The sequence below is a fragment of the Wasmannia auropunctata genome, unplaced genomic scaffold, assembly GCF_000956235.1.
Source record: "Wasmannia auropunctata unplaced genomic scaffold, wasmannia.A_1.0 LD336076.1, whole genome shotgun sequence".
Lineage (NCBI taxonomy): Eukaryota > Metazoa > Arthropoda > Insecta > Hymenoptera > Formicidae > Wasmannia > Wasmannia auropunctata.
Window position 1 is genome coordinate 1,658,551 of NW_012026814.1, and position 21,860 is coordinate 1,680,410.

Below are 21,860 nucleotides of genomic sequence, written 5' to 3' on the forward strand. Positions count from 1 at the left end.
GCGAGAAGGGTAAGTTGAAGGACTTCTCAGGAAATTATTTATGCTATTTTTGATTCGAAGGTTTCAATATTTAAAAAATTTTTATTATTTCATTTTCTTATTGATATTAATATGAATTATTTAACAAATATTAAAAATTAAAACGCTTAGAAATACAAAACATATATGTGTTACGACAAAAGAAATTTATTACATTTATATATAGTTACTCAATAAAAAATTGTAAATAACTTTTCTGGCAAATCCGTCATTTGGAAACGCTTTTTTAAGGAATTCTTCAATTCGACAGAGAAGGAAAAAATTAATTTTAATTGTTAATTTTTTATTATTTATTTCTTGTCCTAATTCAATTTATACATATTTTTCCAAATTTATATATTATATACCAAAATATTCAATTTTATATATCACCAAAAAAATCCAGTATTGAATTTATATCTTTCACATATATTGATGTAAAACATCAATTATGCATCATATTTTACACACCTCGTCTGGTTTGTAAACATGTTTCTTCTTCTCAGTCTCATTTACAAGGAGCAATTGCTTTCGATGTAATTGAATTACTATTGTGAGAACTGTGCAAATACACTCGTACGTTCCGTAACGATGTCACTCGCTCATGAATATAAAAGGGAGAATTTAAAACCACGCGTATACAACTCGACGCACAGATGTACTTTTGAATTTTAGTTCGCAATGCACGTTGATTATATATATTATTAGAACAAAATGCATATTAAAGTTAAATTCCACAAATAATAATAGATCCCTTTAATCTCTTGATTTTGTAGAACAAAATTTCACGTTTATGCAAATCTAGACACACTATTTAGTGCTGTATTCAAATACAGAGTCAATATTGCTTTTGTCAACAGATTTTAATGGATTTTAACGTTTAATAATTCAAGAAAATTGTGACGTAATTTAACGCGTTAAAATCTCTAAATACTATAATTGCTCATGTTAAGATTTTAATTATTTTCTACTCGTTTTTAAGTTATTTAAAATTTAGAAATTACACTGAAAGGATTGCAGAAGAGTTAGAATGCTTAATTCTAATTTAATTATTACTTAATTTTTTTATGAGCTATTACATTATTCTTTTTCTCAATACGTTTCTACAATTTCTATATTATAATACTTCCAATTACCACATCTAGAGATTTTATTACTTTAAAAAACATATTCATATCGCATATAAAATCAAATAAGTAATTCAGTCATTTTTAACATTGTGTATAATAGTTTATAATTATAGTTTGAAAGATCTTCGAGAGAGAATTTTATAGAAAATTATGTGCTGAATTGAATGTCAACGGAACTCACCGTGAAGAGAAAAGAGGTCTCGTTCGCTCAGAGCCTCCCTCAAATGCGAAAACGTGGAGCGACCGCGACACAGGGAAACGCGGAATGGGCCGTCGTCGAGGCCGACGACGAAACGGCACTGACCGTGTCGGACCAAATGCTTGACGGCAACTACTGCGAGTCGGGCCGAGTCACTTGCGAGGAGTCTGCGCGCATCGTCCGTTACTACTCGCCGCCCGCCGGCTCCCTACAAGTCTGTCCCCTTTTCACTTTCTTTCGCGATTCTGTTCATTTTTCCTGCCCCCTCGAATTCAGAAGATGCAAAGTATTCTAATAGAATAATAGATCATACGCGCCTTTTATTGCTCGCCAGAAGTGAAAAACTTTTTTCAATTCTTTACGGACTACGGCACGAATCAGTCTCGCAAATGTGCCGATATTAAGTTTTCAGTGTATACGTCGTTATCGCCGTTTCACGTTAAATTTAATTTCACGTTTCAATTTTACGTTACATTTAATTTCCTCTATATATTCGAAGAATTAAGTGAAAAAATATGTAAAAAGATGTAGTTAATTATAATTATGTTTTAATAATGCACGCGAAGGATTACGATAGACTGCTTAGGTCTTCGACTTCTTTATAGACCGAAAATACGCTACTTCGGTATTATTCCGCGCGATCAATCTCGACTCTCAATGTCAACTGTAATTTATCGTGGCGTGTGAAGCAAACGGTTTTGTAAATAGTATACGGAAGACGCTACACTCAAAGACCTTCTTGTCGCGACCTTAGCCTCGGTGCACATTCTGTAAAACCCCGAAATTACTCGCCCCGGAATTCCGCGCACGGATATTATTTCCGGATGATCACCTTCCAATGAAATTATCTTCTCGCTGCAGATTTCGGATTCTATATGCTAAAGCCGAAGCGTGGCATGTCGGAAGACTTGTAAGTCGTTCAAAGCGAACTTTGCGAAAGCGGAAGTTTCTTACCGCTGACAATCGAGCAACTACTCAGGCAACCTGACAGGATATAGGCTACACACTCACACACGTGCATAAGCTGTTCGACGTTCAACAAAATTATACGTGCCGTGTTCTTGAAAGTTACGCGACGTGCAAAAAATTTCTGCCGATTATTACGATATAATTACGGAATCTCGTGATTAAAAGTCTGCAAACTTTAAACGGCTTTTTTTTTTTACCGCGATAAAGTGAGACGATGCATGCAAAATCGCTTACCCTTCAATCAATTATTCAATTTATTTTCTCGCGTAATTTTCGCTACCTCCGCAATTAGTTAAAACGTCGATCACACAATTACAAAGCAATTATTGTAATTAATCGCTAATTTATAGTATTGTATTAATAATTACAAAAATTACGAAACACTATTTTATTACAGATTCCGTTTCCGCTCGAATATCTAAATGAAAGTGTCCCCTCCCCCCTACCCTCTCCCCCGGTCGGTCAATTAATCAATATCCATTAGTCGCGTTTCATATTTAATAATCAATGTGTATAAAGCCGTGATAATGCGCGAACGCTCCTTTCTCCTCGCGGCGGTTTTACTTACGTAATAGTTTACCGCTACACACTGTGTAGCAGTCCGCAACTTTGTTAACGATGTTGTTACCACTCCTCTGTTCAGCGGTTTCTCAGCAAGTTGACTCCTACAGAGTCGTCCCGCTATTCGCCAAACAGCTCCGCGATTAGATCAACGCCGAGGAATCATTTATCATAACAAATCGGCAGAATGTGGGCATTAGGTCGACGATAGATCAAGATCGGTTGCGGCCGTCATCGTCCGAGCGTCCCGATTTTACACAGCAACATACGGTATTGCGAAATAAAATAACATACACGTGGCGTTGTGCTTTAATCTATCATCGTTTATTGTATAAATATATCACCAAATAATATTATGTAGTAAGATTGCGTTTGCGCAACGCGAGAAAGAATGCGATAGAGATCGAACGGAGGGGTTGGGGGGGGGAGGGAAAAAAGGCTACCGTGAAAAAAAAGGGGAGAAGGGCTCGGGCGGGGAAAGGGAGGAACGATACGGTGGACTTAAAAGAAAAGAGAAATATATATGCAACTTATATTGCTGCACCGGGAAAGTTTTCGTGACGCAAGCAAGAAAAGCCATATATTTTCCTGGCAGAAGCAACAAAGTAAGTGGCAAACCACCCGCCATACTTCTTCTACTCGCGTAGATCGAATGGGAAGGGAAAGCAGGTCGCAAGTTCGATCCTGACAGCCTCGCGTCGTCACACGAGTGCATTTCGCTCTTCTTTTTTTTTCCTTTTACATAATATAGTAAAAATATATCTCTTCGATTTTCTAGGAAATATCATCAGCAGTATCATTATGATAATCGTCGTCATCGTTATTATTAATATCAACCTCAATTAGCTTATGTATCACTAGAACAATGGAAAATTGAACGCATCCTTCCTTTACGCACTACTCCAAGGCTTCGAGACCATAGCTTTAAAAAAAAAAGAGGGAGAAAAAAAGATTTCTCTTCGTCACGTATTCGTCCCAAAAAACAGAGAACGCTCAATAATAACGTTGAATTATTGAGGTCCTGAATTGTTTCGTGAAAACTGTAATCGAGATATGAAAAAAAAATGTTTTATCGGCTAGTTTCGCCCATAGAGCTGTGCTCTCGAATGCTATCCGGAGGGTGATTACCTTTCGGCTTAATCGATGAATCCACAGGTAAGGGAAGGCCTCGGTCATTTTGATTCTTCGATCGCGATCGCACGCCCGATCTGTGCTTTCTAACAACAAATAGGAAAAATCTATGTCGGGCGTTCACACGATCATCTCCGGAGTGATCGAATTGCCCAATTCTATTATGCGTTTATGTATTAATCTCGACAATTTCGCAATCGGTCTCGCGCTCTTGAGTCGCGTTCGATGACGCAACGGGAAACGTTTTACCTTGAACCACCTATCTTACCACATGGAAATGTTCAATCGTCCAAATGTCGCGCGAGTGTTTTCAATCGAGGAGACATCCAGCCGCACTTTTGGCACGTGTGTACATAATTTAGTAAAAAAAATTCCCGCGAGACATCGACGAGACTTGTACGCGATCACTAATCTGCGCGTGAATTTTCGGAGGGATTTTCGCGTTTCCCTCGCGGAACTAACTGCGTCGAGGCAAAGGAACTTTCCCTCACCCGAAAGACTCGGGCACAACCCTGAAAATATTATATACATCATCTCTTCTACCTTTCGCCTCTTGTACCTTTTGTCTAACTTTCTTCCCTTTATTATGGCAAGTACGGAATTATTCGTTGCTCGAACTTTCGCAATCCGATTGAAAGAAACGGGAAAGGACACAAGTGTGTCCTCGCGCGTGTGCGTCGGGTCGTGCTTTCGATCACGCGTTTTGCGCCAAATGGGATATTCTTTAACTACCGCGTTATTGTTTATCCGATACGACAATTGCGATGTGATTGTGATGTGGAAATGAGTTTACATTTAGCTAAATGCGCGATGAGAGTTTGTCGTTATTTTCTCGCTCCGGCAACGAAGAAAGTTAATACGGAGAGAACGTTCAACGATGGAATAACGATCGCGTACGACTAATAACATCTTATAAGTAACGATCAAAATTTGACCGTTGTCCACGTATAATATAAGCATCTAACAAAAAGATAAAATTCAACAATGCCAATATATTCAGCACGTATAGGCCTATTCACAACTGAAGTTGTCGTGCGTCGCACGCTAATGCGAATGTATATTACTTTTAAGGTATAGAAAGTGTACGTGTATGTGTGTGTGTGTGTGCTGTACAGCAGAGAAGAGAAAGATGTTCATGTTGTGTGTCTTATAAAACGCTCCTCTCTTTTTCTTTGTAAGATTTTCCAAAAGTTGTATATCCTTTTTTAAATGTTACAAAACAAGAATTGTCCAACAAGCGAAAAATCGAAATTCGATTACTGATTCAGTCGCTTGCGCGGTGGCAATTTTTTGTCGTCTGAAATTTTTCATAATACCCCGCGAGTAATTAGAATCTCTAATTAGAGAGATCGTATCCTTTGTAAAATTAAATCTGAGAAGGGATGAATTATCTGTATTAATATCTGCAAAATTGTTGGCGTGTATTATTAACCCTTCGTGGTCATACCTCTAGAATGATTACACCGTGGGTAAAATGACCCCAGCGCATTTAACTGCCGTTCACAGTTTCAATTTCTTTGAAGTAAAAAAAAAATTATCTAAACGTAGTTCAATCATTGTAGAACATAGAAATATAGCGACAGTGTGAAGATTTTATTTTTAAAATATTTTAAAAAATCTTTGAAAAAATTTTTGAAATTTTTTTTATTAAAAAAGTCATAACTTTTAAAATTTTTTTTTATACAAACTTACGGCTATACTCTACAGGTATGATACTTTCAAATAAAAAAAGTCACGTTTTGATTACACCGATGACAGAATGATTCCAATGCAAAAACGATGTTACGCGAATGGCTATTACACTCATACCGACACACTGGGAGCAATACTTCGTCTAGGCGCAAAAAGGATACCTTGAACCTTCAAGTAAATCACAAATCGAATGCCGTTTTGAAATGAGAACTTAAAGATACAGAGCCTCAAACTTTTTTTTGGAGTCCAGTGGACCTCGCATGATCACGAAGGGTTAATTGCCTTTATTTTTTCTCCTTTAATTGAAGATCAAATTGATTGATTTCTGCTTTGTAAAAATGCATCTAAAGCAATTTCGATAAAACCATCTAAAACTTTCTGCGATGTATCATTAATACATCATTTGGAAAAAAGTATTATCGAATATATTATATAATAAATCGAATATATTATATAATAAATCGTATGCAAAGTAAAATATGCATTATCTGTATTTCAACGCAGATTAATGCATATTAAAATTTTCGGAAAATCGTTTGTTAAAAAATTGTTTTTATTTCATTTTATTTTTGTAAATGGCCTCACGGCTTACTCCACGATAACAGAATAAGCCGCGCTCTCTAATAATTTTATTTGTAAATATTACAAATCGCATTCGGCAATGCATCCAAATCCGCATCTTGGCTTTCAAAGACGGCTCGCGAGACGTCTTCCGGTGTGAGCAGGCCTTAAGGCATCGACCAACGCGCCGATTACGACCGCTTCGATCGATACACGATCCCACGGCTTCCTCCCGATCGGACGTCCTTTTCTCGTCGATCACAGATAATTGCCAGCCGACGAGGGCTGCAATTATTGCACGCCGACTTCCGCAATTTGCTCGCCAAATCGTAAATGCGAGTCGATCTTTTTTTTTTTTTTTTTTTTCTTAAACAGGCTCATTAGGACTTAAACAACTCCGGCGTAGACACCGCGATCTCCAGAAGGCGCAGCACCAAATTCGACTAACTGATCGTCCTGCTCCGTACGCTTCGTCGGTCCGCGAATTTAATATTAATATTTCGTGTCGCTCGAAAATTTTCGTCGAACAACCGTTCATCGGCAAGCCCCTAATCGAATACGCGGCTTGTCGAACCCTTTAGTATCGCATCGGCTGCCAGACACCGGTGGTTTCGTCCCGACGGTAGTAATGAGGTCTGTTATCTCGGAAGACGGTGACGGCCGGAAATTGATTGTCTTGGATGTACTTGAGCGTCGCCCGCACCTGAAACAAGAAATTTCAGTCGCTGCTTAACGGCGCGTGGGAAACGCGGCGCGATTGGATTTGTCGCCTTAATGCTTCTCTATCCCCCCCCTCTCCCTCCCTAGGGAGGACCCTATAACGATGACGGTGTTGCGCATACAGCGTTACAAACTAGGCACTACCTGCGATACGAAGTGTGGTTGCTCCACTTCCGGTGACGTGGACAGATGCTGCAGGATGAACTGATCGGTTTGCGCCAGCCAGAGATCCACGCCACGCAGGGGATCGTAGTTGAACGGGCCGATTCTAAGTAATCCCAGAGCGCAATCGTATATGTCCAAAACCTGTGCATAAAGACAGAATATATACGCGTGCAATCCCGATGAGCTAAATGAAATTTCACGTCGCGTTTAATCGATTAATGATATTGTACTTAATATATTATCGATACTCTAGTTATTTGTTATTTATTTGGATTGCGGGATTGAGTCGCAATTTCTTTTTTGTTTCGCTATATATTTTTTTTAGTGCTTTCGCTGTATTAATGCAAACGTTGCGTACACGCACCTGCTGACCCCCGGTCAATTGTCTGGCGCACCTCAGCGCCTGGTCTGGGCCTTTGTCGGGGAAAGTCGCGGGAAAGATCTCGCCCGTCTTCACGTTCAGCCCGATGCCGTAGATCAACGGCCAATGAATCCCACCTCTCACGGTGGTATTCAGCTCGCCCACGCAGCACAGCGTTAGATCGATCTCCACCGGTTGCTTGTGAAATGCGGCTAGAAGACGATCGGTCCGGTTAACATCCTACAGACGAAGGCGGCGATTTCGTCCTATTTTAGATACTATCCGACTTGACAACTATTCGAAAAACTCGGGCGTTTCTATGCCGATTGTAATTCAATGCCACGAATAAAGTTTAGCGCATTAATTTCGTTAGGTCAATCCTGAATCTTTTAGAAAATATGACATCGTAACATAAAAATTTAGTTCTATTCTATTTAGCTTCTTAGCCTATTTTGAACGAAGTAAATAATTTAACTCTCTACGATTGCGAATAAGGACAAGAATAGGAGACAAGAGCAGGCTACAGATATAATTATCTCCGCTAATTTATACATAATAAAAATAGAACTCTGTGAGCTATAGATATTCTTCTCGATATAACAGGAATATCGTATCCAAAAATGCATTTCCACGTACAAAGTATATTGTAGAATAATTCCTCGGAGTAGTTTCTCGGATCGGAGTAGCCGCCGACCAACTGCAGCTCCAGGCGACCTTCGGGATATCCGAGGGCAAGTTCCGTTACCCTCTGGATCATTGCCGCCGCAGCATCTTCCGTTCCGGACCCGTCAAGGTGCGCCAGAGCGGCGGCGCCCGAGCCTGCAAATCCAACATTCGAAAATGCGACATTCGCAGCCCTTTGCAGTCTAAAATCGACCGAGCATCGCGGTTACTTATCATTGTGTATAATTTTAAAAAAGAATTATTATTTTATTAGAAAAATGAATGCATAATATAATTATATTAATAACGAATGTCTGTGAATTAGCCTGAATGCAACGCCAGATGAACTTGCACTGTGTTACTTTTATTAATCATCGTCACTACTCTTTATGTTCGAATGAAGTTTAACAGCATATTTAGAATTGCTGCTGAAAGGATCAGTTGAGCGAAATATCAAAATGAGAGTTATCATCGCTTGCGCGACTATTATCTTTTCGTGACCGATCGTTATGCTTCTTCTCCCTTCTGAAAAAAATGCATTAATTAAAAGAGAAATTAATTTTTCGATTTCAATATCGCCAATAGAACGGTAATTACCGTGGCATGATAATTAAACTGCAAACAAGTTATATCGGTCCGGTCTTCTCGTTATTTATCGCATTGTCGGATCAAGAGATCGAAATGCTCACGTTGCATTGAAACGATTCAGCGTAGATTCACACGAAAGCACACACACACACACACCATACACGCGCCTTTCAGGAACGATCACAGTTCGTTAGACGCAATTTATCGTCGTTTTAACGATAAAAATGTAGTGGAACACGTTTGGAAACACGTGAATGTTCTTGCAATGTTAAAATAGATTCTTAAAGATGCGGTTGATGCATCATAAAGTGCTGTACATTACTAATTGAAAAAATAAAGTCGACAATTAATTTTTACAGCAATTAATTTTTATCATTTATCCAATTGTCGCGCGCGAACGCGAAGCAACGACGGAATGGACGGGAAGAGCGCGCGACGAAACTTTTATACCGCGAACTGTTACTTAATTACGTACTTTCGCAGTCGCTTTCTACCTCGACCATTATTCACGCGCAACCTTAAGACGATCGGAGACACCCAGCTTGCGTCGCGATGCACTGTCGCGAACTCAGCAGGAGAAAGTTAAGGGGAACTTATCCGATAGTTTCGTTGAGAAATATAGTACAATATATAGTGAGCTCCTGCGACGGGGAATCTATTATCGTTCGGAAAATCTCATTTAACAAACGTATGATTCATGTTTGGTATATAAATGTCGAAATAATGAAATACGCTTGTTGAAAAACAGCCACGTGTGACGATTTCAATAAACTTTTAATGTCCATGCGAGATTACAGGCGACGTGTTCCTACTTTGTACTTGGCTTTATAAACATTGAGAAAACCGAGTCATGAAAAATTGCACAAGTAGCTCGTCGTAAACCATAAATTTACAATTATTTCCCCGAATTTCTCTTAAACTCGATGTTGTATGGATTAGCGGGTAGGCATTTAAACGACTTCGTGATATGGACGTGAATCGTAAGCTGATGTGAATCAGCACTTTTTCTCTCGAGCACGAGTGGCGGAACTGGTTCTATTAAGCGGCTCGTCTTTTCGAAAGAAACGGCGTTTGCGCGTTACGTTAGTCGTTATATCATGGCGAAGTCAATGATCGTGCGAACAAGAAGTGAATCTATTGTGTGTCCGGTCGAAGGAAATAAAAAGCGACTGGAAAGCCCGAAGACGGTAACGGACGTCACAGTTCTGGTTTAGCGATATTTTTCACAAGTTTTTGCTCGTTAACTCCGCGACTAATTTGCAGTCCGAGACAAGCAGGTTGCAATTGAATTTCCTATCTTCTTTTCTCTCGACGATTCTTTACTTACTTCTTCTCGTCTTGTAAATTCTCAAAATTCTGTACTGAAATCTTTTCTCGCGAAAACTAGCTTCCAAACGGGATACTTATAATTTCATCAATATTTTGGAAGTTTTTTAGCTTAATTTAAAGTCCATTTCTCCTCAACTAAAATATCAGAATAGTAACAATAGTAATTTCAGGATTATAACTGACTGAAAATGAAACTTTGCATCAATTAGATTCTTAAGTTTTAATCAAATAACTCTAATAATTTCTTCAAAACTTTGACTTCAAAACTTAAACTTTCCTTATAGGATACAAATTTTAAAGGCCTTCCAAAATTTTAAATTAACTTAAAATCCATTTTTCCTCAACTATGTCAGAATAGTAACAATTTCAGAATTATAACTAATTGAAAATGAAAAGATCTTCGCATCCATTAGATTTCTGATTTTTAATCAAATAACTCATTTTTTCAAAACTTTGATTTAAACTTTCCTTACAGGATAAAAATTTTAAAGGCTTTCCATGTATTTCTTAGAAATCTATTTTAATTTCATTTAAAAATTTGACGTAGAGAGGATTATCGGTGATATAGGTACCTACTGCGGGACTCTGTGAGTTTCGTATTAAAAATTTTCCAACGACGCGGTACCGATCAAACAGTCGCGCTTCGTCATTGCGTTATTCCGACCTCTTTTTCTTTTCATTGTCGTGCCGCAAGCGGTCATTTATATGCAACCGGCAGCTATTTTATAATGAGCGCGATTGTACTTTCAAATATACTCACCGGAATGCCTGACGACGACGATTATGCATGTGGTCATGTCGTCCGAACCGAGGATGCTCACGTTTTCTGTGAAGGGGGCAAAAAAAAAAGAATAATTGGTATTAACGGGCAACATGTGCAATTCTATGTACGCATGCAGTTCGAGCGAGCGCTTCGGAGAGGCTGCGGATTGTTTGGCGAGAGACGCGGCGCGGAAACTTTCCATAATTATATAAGATAAATTTTTGCGCGTTTCAAAGATAAACCTCCGTCGATTGTTAGTTTACAGAGAAAGATATTGAGAACCTCTCACATTTACAAGACAAACAATCTCTCACTCGTATTCTTCTTATTATTTCTCGAATCAGATTGTATCTCGCTTCTATCTTTTCTCAAATGTTTATCCGCGCTGTCACGCGTCGCAAAAGTTGTAGAATTGAAACAGATAACTTTTTAAAGACATACACGAGCCATATGCACAAGTCGTTGATTTAGCGGATTTAGCATGTTTTTTTTTTCTCTAACGTAAAACTCATCACGCTACGTTACGCACGAGAGGAACGGTCGTTTTTTAAGCGATAACTTTTTATTTGCCGATAAAGATTGCTGATAAAGATTTATTATATTCCGAGAAAAAGATAAGAGAATGCCACCATTGCGAAAAACATTACCAGATTCATCCAGATTAGCACGTGGAAAGATATTGCCTCGTCACCGAGGAGGCGATTTACCGTCGTTGTTGCAGCGTAATAAACGAATCTCTCGGTTATTTTTGAAAGTCGCACCATCCAAAAAATTGGACTTGTAATTTACAGCTGCCTGATAACGCGCAAAATAATGCTCGGCATCCGTTGATTTATCGGCTCGCGCGGCTCTTTTTGTTTTTACCCTCGTAATTAAAGCGTAATCACAGCTGGTAGATTGACGGATTGCGTCAATCCCGCGATATCGCGACAAAAGTAGCCGGTAACATTCGCTTTAAGGAGATAACATGGAGATCGCGTGGCTATTGCGTAGCAGTGACATATTCTTTCCGTCAGATACCGCGAGAGATTATTTTTCCAAGAGATTAATTGTAAGCTTTTCTCTCTCCCCTGCGGAGATGACTGATCCTCACGGTCATTTGGATCATAGCGGACCCACGTAATTGAATACACCGACGAGCTGACATACATTTTACATATCACTGCACGTTTTTGTGAGCGACAGGGTAATTCGATGAGAAAACGTGGGAGAGGGGGAGGAGTGAAAGATACAATCTAATTTAAAAATAGAAAGAAGCACAAGCGCGAACGCAAGAAACGCTCGCCGTTCGTTCGCATATCATTGAAATAAAAGTTGTTCATTCGCGTTTGCTCAAGATCCTCGGATCCAGCTTGACGCATCGAGATGCATATTGCACTTACTGTCGTGCGGCAGCGTCGCAGCCATTTCTCGTTGTTGGACGTAGAGGAGGCCCACCGGGCCCACGAGCTTCGCCGGCATCGAGTGCAGCTGCGCGGCGCTCTCGCGATACACCGGATGGGCCGCGTACAAGGACCTGCTGTCCGCAGGAATCTCTTCCTGCAGGACCACCCCGCCCACCACCAGCACCATCCTGCAAAAGAAAAAGGAAAGGATTGCAGTTGAATAAAAAAAAACAAACGTCTTGTTTGAACCTTTTTAAGTAATCACGACTAAAAGGCGATATGCGCACGTTTGACATGCATGAAATTAATTTCGCGGAACAATACGACGCTCGTGAGCGTATTAATACGGGTAATTTATGCCACGGCGACGGCCATTACTCGGCCGTTTAGTTTCCATTTTACCTCTCCATTGACGCGCGCGGTCTCAGAAATCGACGCGTGAGATTTCTTCGTCGGACAAAGTCCAATTTTTTTTTCTTCAGGAAATGCGCGTTAAAAAATCTTTCTCAGAGCAGGTAAACAGACGCTTTTAAAAAATATATCTGACTGACTCCTCTGCGATTGTCTTACGAATCCTCCTCGTTATTCAACGTCGTAAAAATGTATTCATACAAGATGTTTAGAGTATAAGCACAGTCTAATTCTTCGCGAAGCTTTATTACAGCCGTGATAGCTGCATTTTCAAATTACAATAATTTTTGCTCAATTGCATTCAGACCTCAAAAAGTTACGATCATATATAGGTCTTCCGATGGAAAGATCGTTCTCCCGCTGCTCGGGACATGTACCTCTTTCTAAATCATTTGCAAAGTGACTGTACGCGATCTCGCGTGATAAATCACAACCAGGTGGATCATTAAAATTAATTTACGGCAACCGTAAATTAATTTTAACCGTAGAGCAAGGTAGTCGTCGCGCGACGCAACAGGCGGGTGTTGAACGTCGTGCATGATGCGTGGCGTTTATCTCGAGTAAATTCGCTCGTGCGGGAGAGAATCGCGCTCTTTTCGTCTCTTTTGATCTTAACAACGAGGTTCTCAGGTAGGTAGACAGAGTCAGCTAGAGTATCGACAGACTTGAGATCTCTCGCATTATGTCGCGCACGTCTCATCGATATGGTGTTAATCGCGACAACGAATACCATTAGTTTAAACAAATTGCAAAATTACGAGCTCAATCTCAAGTCAACTGCGAATGGCTTCACTCACAATATTGTAACAGACATTATTAATTGCAACTGTAATATTGACAATTGATAGATTTAAAAAGTAAAAAAAAAACTTCGACAAAACAGAGAATCCAATTACTGAACACAGTAGTCGTTAAAAGAGACAAGTGTCTCTTTAAAAACTCTAATTATTCATCCTCGTTATTTTACAATATAAATCGTTAAGTCGCGCTATTAATTAAAAAAAAAAAAATCATTGCCTCGCTGATTAAAGCATCGATGATTGATCGCCGGCGATCCTCCTTCGTGGTTAGCAGGAGTCCGGAAGGGATGATGCGACGAGAAACAAGTCTTCTTTTATTAATAAAAAGAAAAAAAACCGCGAAGAGTAAAAAACGAGACAGGCTCGGCGAAGAGCGCGCGCGCCACGCGTTTAAACGCCGCAGAATAATCGCCAATTATGTCGACGGCGCTCGCAGAACGAAAGGAACGCCGCGAGAAATATGAGATTTTCGCAAAAACTCGTCGCGGCGTCCTCGTGTGCGGCGCGCGATTCGTGGCAAGGACTAAAATAGATCCCCGCGAGCCGCGTGTTGCGCAGCTGCTTCTGCGAACGCGCAGAAATACGCACGACGGCAAAGACGGCGCCGCTCGTATTTCTTCTCCGTAGCGGTTTTTAATTTTTTAATATTTTTTTTTTCACACGGGCTATTGATGCGCGAGCCTAAATTGTACTGCGAGAAAAGCGCTACGCTAATTCTCAGCAAAATTTCTATCGAAATTTTGATGCCACGAACGGCTATAAATAACGCATGAAATTATTGTTGCTATAAATAAAGTCTATCGTTTCTTCAATCAACGACGCGCTGCAATAATATCTGATCGTTATCGTCATAATGACGTGAAGATGAAGATCTTTTAGATTGCCACGAGGAGGGTCAGACTGGTATAAATTAGAGAATCAATTAGAGGATTAATTAAGGAATGTGCGAACGTAAGGTTTCGTGCGTACTTAGAATATGCGTATCTTAAGTACGCGTGCACTTTGCATTCGCGACGGTTGGCAGTTAACTCAACTTCAATGGCTGTCCCCAGTAAGATCCGTAATTATATCTCGCGTTCTTTCTGTCTCTCTCTCTCTCTCTCTCTCTCTCTCTCTCTCCGCCGTTCTAGAAACGAAGGAGCAGAAAATTGCAGCGACCGGCCCGGCGCGGAATCTTACCCGCGAAGCCGCATACAATGTAAGTACGTAGGTTTCGGTATTAGGGGAGCACACGGTACTGTAATCCAGATGAGATAATTGCATGTTTTGTATTCGGTGGAAATATCGCGGCTTAATTATACGGCGTGCGACATGCGATGCATACCACGACGTTGCCCGCTCGCTAGGAGTAATTTCGCGTTGCGATTCATTCCATAAGTGATGCACGCCGCGTGAAAATCTTCCATCTGCGCCCCAGGCCGAGTAGCAACGGAATAATTAGAACTTTTGGAGATTTATATACGCAAAAAAGCTCCGCTCCTCGCATTAGCATCGAATCCGATTTTATACTATTTTACTTTTGGACATATATTACCGTTAAACATTTCACTCACATGTGGCATGTTTCGAAGGGCACGAAGAAATTATAAAACCGTTTAAAACAAAACGCCTTGAAATTTCGCTACATAGCAATATAATTTCCTCGTAAATCTCCGGGATGTAGGAATGTAGAATGTCCGAAGTAAGAAATAATTTGACAATAGCTTCTCACTCTTTAGTATACTGCAAGGATTAACAAAGACATTTGTCTAGTTTTAGATCAATTTTTCAATCTTAGAGGAATATTTTCGTTTTAGAATGCGCCTCACTAACATTGGCCACGCGACAATTATCTTTCTAGCGTTTTTTTTTTTTTTTCACGAAAACGTAGGCTATCACGTCGGAAAAGCGACGTCTGGCTACTTAAACGCGAAGTTAGCGAAATTAAGAATGGTGCGCTAAACGAACGCGCTAAAAAGTACGCGGCGCATTACGAGATACGCTCGTTTCTCGTAATTATTGCGCGCGGCATCAGGAGAAACAGCTTGTGTGTAATTAATTGTATCGCAGGCAGCTGTTCGTATAATAATGAGATGAACAAGAGCGGCTGTCGCGCTCGATCTCTCGATCGCGAGCAGTCACGTGGAGGCTGCTGACGCATAATTCGCAAGAAATTCGCATTATCGCGTGACATCCGTGCATTCGATATAGTTGTTTTATGTTATGAATATTATTCAGGGAAAATCACTCAGGCGTGAGTTTCCATGTCGCGACATTAGTATATCAATTTCTCGCGATGCGATATCGCATCCATAACAGACGCATTGCGACATGCTGTTTATACATGCCGTTATCATATGATTATCGCACGGATTGCGTCGAAACTTAATAGTTTATAATATTTTAGATTTATAAATAAAAGACGAAAATTATCATCAGATCATGGGTTTATCAAAACTGAAATTAAATTTAGAAATTTAAATTTATCATCGCGACATAAATAACTTACGTATCTCGCATTCTGTGTAGCTGCAACTCACCTTACTTTTTTCAGTTGATTTTCCTCTAATTGAAATTATCCAATATATCTGTGCGAATAATTGCGTCTAGATGCGACTGGATTATCTTGTGTAGATGTAGATATAAGATAAAGAGCACCTTACACGAATACAAGTCTCTTTATCGAAATTCTTGTAGTTCTTATTATTATAATTACTTCATTAATTATATATAATTACTAAATTATAGAAATTATATTAATCAGATTCTACAGGCACTTCATCAGGAAAAAAATTCTAACGACTTTATATCAGCTTTTATTATCAGCCGATGTGTCTCGAGATTCAGGGGATACGTCACTAAATATTTGTCACGCAATATTCTCGAAGTCGTTCACAAATATCCTCCATTGAGCGTCATTTCGATCCTACCGATTTACGGTTTTGATTTTGAGCCAAACCAATCCTCTCGGGAATTATCGAGATCAAGAATCAGAAAACTATTTGGTCCATGTCTTAACGCGATTTGCACTCAATCACTCAGTCTGTGAATCGATCACGACGCTTCGTGACAACAAATCTCGGATTTCGGTAGTTCCTGCCGGATATTCCGTAATACTTCCACAATCACTTCCGGTTTATAGAGATGCAGCCGAATAAACGGTTCAGGATGATCTCGCGACGATCTCGCAACCACCGATCCAGAATCTAGCCGAGCGGCGACTAAATCCGTCCGCGCAGTTTTCATTCAGCCGTCGTCGCTCTGCCGTCTGTCCCGGCGCTCATTAACAAATCGCGTTAATTATGGCCTCTGTTATCAGCCGGCGCGGCGATTGGACGGCTCCGCGGATGCGGTGGGACGGGTTAAAATCCAAGAGGAACCAATCGGGGCCGGCTGGTCGATCGGATATCGGGGCACCGCGAACGAGAAAATAACATGTTTGGCTCTGTCGGCAGGGCTTAGGAATCGAAATCGCCTCGGCCCCACTTTTCATGTTTTTTTTTCTTTTTCCTTTTTTTTTTTAAACTCTTTCTCGCACCAACGGCCGGCCGACTGGCGCGGTATTTCGTAGGAGCGCCTGTTTTACGGGGTAGTCGAAAAGTTCAGATCACCGCGAGCCAAATTTACGAAGAACGCGATTTGTTCATTAATTTTAGTAGCAGCCGAAAGTTGTATCAGAATTCGTAACATTAATTTATTGGCAGAAAAAGATAATAAATAACAGATATTAGATACTCATAAATTACAGAATAACCACAATAATTGGAAAAAAAGTTCAAGTTCGCACAAGTTGGCGAATTAAATTAATTCTAATTTAAAGTTGTTAATTATTTACAAAAATCTTGATAACGAAATAAGATTGGATTTGAGATTTGAGATCCCACGGTTGAATGCTGGAAGCTTTCCGAATATAATTACGGATGTGAACGCGTATTGAAAATCTTTTCTTCCCGTGAAAAAACGATGTGGAGAAGCAGATACGATAGCATCTGAACATATGTACATATATGGAGAGAGGTCGACTTGCGTATATTTTTATAATGAGAAGCGGGAGACACCTGAATGATCTGAATAAGCAGCTGCAGACTCAATCTGAATCATAGTTCGCCGCGCATAGAACGAGAATAAAAAGAGATATAAATATTGATTTTTCACTTGATAATAGAAAATTCTTGAACGAAATTTCTGAGCAGAAATGAGTGGTCTGAGCAGAAAAAGAAAATTTTATCTTCTGATTGCTTGGGATCGTACGCGGTTTTATAGGCGTTGCTTAATTCTAATCTTAGCTCGTTTTTTGCTCTTATTCTTTTTGTATCGTGGTAAGTAAAATTTCAGATTTTTAAAGGAAAATAACTTCGATTAAGTAACTCTAACCTTCGTTGATCGGAATAAAGATTAGTTTGGTTCGACGACCGCAAAATGTTAATTTTATTTTTTCATCGGTCAAATTTCGGTAAAGTTTTAACTTGCTCGAACATAATAACAAGTAGAAAAAAATGTACTAATAATTCGATTGCAATTCAATTTCCGTATTCAATTTTATCGAATATAAAAGCGATAAAGTACTTTTTTCTCCCCTTTACTTTTAGTTTATTTCTAAAGCATTGACTTATGCTCTCTCCTCGAAATAATCGATTCAAATGTATACGAAGTCACGTTCTCCTTTCAAGCTATCTGAACGGAGGCATCGCGCCATTGAAATCATTAGTCTACCTAAACCTATGTTAATTCCCTTCCTCTTTTTAAACTTATTCCGTATTTGTTTTGTATTCGAGCCGCGCGATAAAATCGCTTTAAAATACGAGACGCACCTTTTATTATACAACGTGACATCAACGACACTTGGAGAACAGCCTATACGTGAATTCATAGGCGCAAGAATTTAAGCGGCGCCGGTGGACATGTAAGAATACAAAGTGATTAAGATAAAAGTTTATCCTATCAAAGCGCTGCAAGTTTCGAATAAACACCAAGGGGTTAAACAGGCTCATCCTTCGGAAGACCGGCTGCCACGCGAGGAGCCCTCTCGTACGAGTGTCGTGACAGCGTGAACGACTGCAGCCGTCCGAGTGTAATCGCGACTGATCGAGGGATCGGAGATCTCCACCCGGCGACATCAGCCACTCTCCGAGGGAGCCGCGAGCGGTGCGCGAGGGAGGGCGACCTCGCGGTGGACGCGATAGCATCTCGACACGGCGGGATTAGGAAACGCTATCGACGAGATCTTATACGGACCTCGGTATCGACAGATCGACGGGCGGGTCTCTCGGCGGGAAAGAAAAATGCCTTTACATCAGATTAAGGCGCGGATCTCGGGCGCGGATCTTCCGCGATCCTCGCCGGAACGAATCGCGCCGGTGTGCCCGTGTGCGATACCGGGCGAAGAAGCGGAGCAACTCTTTCGCCGGCACGCCCCCTCGTTCCCCGGATGATCCCGGACGATTTACGGCGGGGATCGATTTGATCGACGATCAAGAGGACCGCGCGCTCTCACCCTGCGCCGCCGCGTCCCGTCCCGTCCCGCCTCGCCTCGCCCCCCGACGTCGAGCGGTATTTCTTTGGCCGCGAGAGAAAGACGGAGGTATTAACCCTCCCGGACGGCTTTTAACACTCGATACTCGCCGTCGCTGATTAATGCCGGCTGTACTTTTCCGTGTAAACGCGCGAACTGAATTTATCGCGTTCGAAGCGAAGCTCGGACGTACCGAATACCGAGGGTCGATTCGAAAAGTCAGCAAAACAGGCAAATCTGCTCAATCTTTCGTCCCGAGTTGTATTTCTAGCTTAAAAAAAAAATTGCACATTGATTCTGTTTTAATTTATGTGTACTTCAATGTTAGAATCTTTCGATCGCGACGAGGACGAGAGATCTCGAGCGCTTTAGCGAGTCGCAAGACCGAGGATTCCCATGACGCACGGAAAATTAGAACCGCTCGCGCGCGCGGACGATGAGATTATACGGCGCGGTAGGTAGGTTGGCATGGCCATTGTTGTGTGCCGACGAAAATTACACTCTTCAAAATCCATTGTACCAGATTGCGGGCTGCGCCGGTAGACTTTCTGCGCCGTCCTCGTCGTCGCCATCGTCGTCGTCTTCTCCCTACCGTCATCTTCTGGGCGTTCGCTTTCGATACACGCTTTCGATACGAGGCCAGATTTCATGTGATCATTGTCGTATCATCGAGATGCACCGCAAAGAAATATTTGTTTTTGAATTCATACGATTCTCTCTAGATTTCTATTTTTTTACTTCTTTAAGGAAAAGTAAAGCCTGAATATATTATTTTATTATATATATATTTCTTCTACTTTCTTCGATTTATAATTGTTTTGCGAATTTATTACTCATCTTGAATGTATTTTATTATAAAAAATAACAAGGAAAATTTTTGTAAAAATTTGCTTCCCTCTCTTTTCGAGTTAAAATTATAAGAGAGAGTTAATTAAAATTGTTTTCCTTTTTATAAATTTTTAGTTTTTAATCTTCTGCTATTGATGATTATTAATTTACGAGCGATTAACCGTTCCGAAAATGAGAGACGGTCGTGAAAAATGGAAAACCAAATTCTAGAATGCAATACGCTCCAATGAGAACTTATTTTGAACGTCTCGACTGATTTAGTACCGGAATTTTTACTTCGCGCCATCGGAAGATAATACATACATATGCGTGTAAATGAGGGCGATACAAAAATCGAGAAAGCAAAGTCATTGAGATAGCGTCGAGCATAAATGTCTTCTCGCGAGTATCTGGAGCAGAGATAAGCACCGCGGAGTCTAGAAGAGATCGGGATATACAGTTCCGTTAAGACGAGTCACTTGGCTCCGGCGCGGCGGTTATCCGGTTCCAAGTCGATAAATCCACTTTGCGGTTATAAAAAAAGAACAAAATCGCATAAACACCGATCTCGCGGCGAGCTTGCAATATGTCAGTCAGAATGCGAATGATCAAATTTCGTACTTCTCATTCAGCCGGAGAATTTTATCGGGTCTCCGAGATACGTACAAGCGCAATTATTCTTAGTCTGAAAACGAATTTATCTCATTTCGCGAGTATTCGAAAACAATTTACAATCTTTCTCGCTGTAATTCGGTCTCTCTGTCCCTCAATCATTTATCTAAATTGGTGAAATGTCGGAAAATACCGTCGAAATCCATATTGACCATAATAAATAATATTTAGATAGTAATTGGCATTTAAATGGAATATGTTTGTACTGCTACGACATTTTTTTAATCGTAAGATAGTACTTAAAAAATTTTTTTATCTTAGAGACTAGAAATTATATCGACATAATGCAGTTAAAAGCAAAAATTTGTTAATGTCGATGCTCCTATATATAGAAATGTTGGTTCCCCTCAAATTTTCTCACTTACAATAGATTATTTCATCCGCGTCGAATTTAATCGTGATTTAAAATCGCCGTCGCGACAGAAGGGCGGATGGAATTACGGCGATATTGATCGATTGGAAATCAGCGATGAGTATACACAATTATTGAGGGGGAGGTGGACAGAGGAGTTAGATGAGAGAGGAAGCTATTCCCGTTCGCGGTACAAAGAAGGTAAAGAGAGGATAGAGAGGGGTCTGAGAGCAAAATGGCGGGGCCCTTCGTGACCGTAATCGGCCGACCGGGAGGAGGCCGCTCGAATCGAGCCACACGGAAATCCACTTGAAAAGTAGCCATTACCTTAATTATTGGTCTTTCTAAGAGGCCGTGGCGGCCGGGCTCGGGGTACGCGCGGGACTCCGCGTATTCAGTCGCCGAGGGAATCCCGAAAATCCTCGGGATTTCTTCGCGACGTTCCCGCCACGGGATCGAAGACGAAGGGAAATGTAGCTTCAATTTACAAAAAAAACCTATTTCTAAAAAATCAATATCATTTATCTTTAACAAATTGACTGTGTTATAACAAAAGGAATAACGACGATCGCACGAAGCGATCCTGGCGTTTCTGAATCAAAGAGGACTTTATCGTATCCCTCGGCAATTAAAATCCAATTCCACTTATCAATCGAAAATACACCAATACCCGCAGAAATATGTCACAAGGGAAACGAGGAGGTTGAGGCCAATTAAATCGACGGAAGTGAAGGCGATGGAGTCACGGCGAGAAATAAATCGCGGGCGAGAACCAAAGTGGTACATTCGCGCCGATTAATTGCAATCGACTGAGAGTATCCTTTCGATCGAGAGCGGGGAAAAGCGTGGTAATTAAAATCAGGGTGGAATTCGAATAAATTGGCAGCGGGCAACTCGAGCAATAAGAGAAGGGGAGGGGAGAAAGGGTGGAGGAGATCGATGAGCCGGGAGTAGATCGACCTTTAATAACCGCGTATCGGTACCGCGTTCACGAGGCCTGCTCTTCGGGGGGAGAGAGAGAGAGAGAGAGAGAGAGAGAGAGAGAGAGAGAGAGAAGGGAGAGAGTGAGAA

General features: G+C 40.7%; 2 protein-coding genes across 6 annotated transcripts in view; both read right to left on the bottom strand.

The window, feature by feature from the left end:
• The window catches only part of LOC105449221 (GTP-binding protein Di-Ras2), a 72,993-nt gene extending 71,518 nt beyond the window's left edge, over window positions 1-1,475 (bottom strand). For both annotated transcript variants that reach the window (XM_011688241.1, XM_011688240.1), the window contains exon 1: window positions 1,330-1,475. The gene's annotated coding sequence lies outside the window, so the exon portion shown is untranslated. The remainder of the gene's footprint in view (window positions 1-1,329) is intronic.
• A 1,704-nt stretch (window positions 1,476-3,179) lies between these two features.
• The window catches only part of LOC105449222 (protein N-terminal asparagine amidohydrolase), a 50,393-nt gene continuing 31,712 nt past the window's right edge, over window positions 3,180-21,860 (bottom strand). For 2 of the 4 annotated variants that reach the window (XM_011688244.1, XM_011688243.1), the window contains exons 3-8: window positions 12,233-12,423; window positions 10,848-10,913; window positions 8,144-8,326; window positions 7,511-7,719; window positions 7,126-7,287; window positions 3,180-6,964 (exon numbers count right to left, since the gene is read on the bottom strand). In XM_011688244.1, coding sequence (XP_011686546.1) covers window positions 6,839-6,964; window positions 7,126-7,287; window positions 7,511-7,719; window positions 8,144-8,326; window positions 10,848-10,913; window positions 12,233-12,422 — 936 coding nt within the window. In that variant the 5' untranslated portion in view covers window position 12,423 and the 3' untranslated portion in view covers window positions 3,180-6,838. Of the gene's footprint in view, window positions 6,965-7,125; window positions 7,288-7,510; window positions 7,720-8,143; window positions 8,327-10,847; window positions 10,914-12,232; window positions 12,424-15,965; window positions 16,695-21,860 lie in introns of those variants that run through there. The other 2 variants (XM_011688246.1, XM_011688245.1) reach the window with 2 other exon arrangements.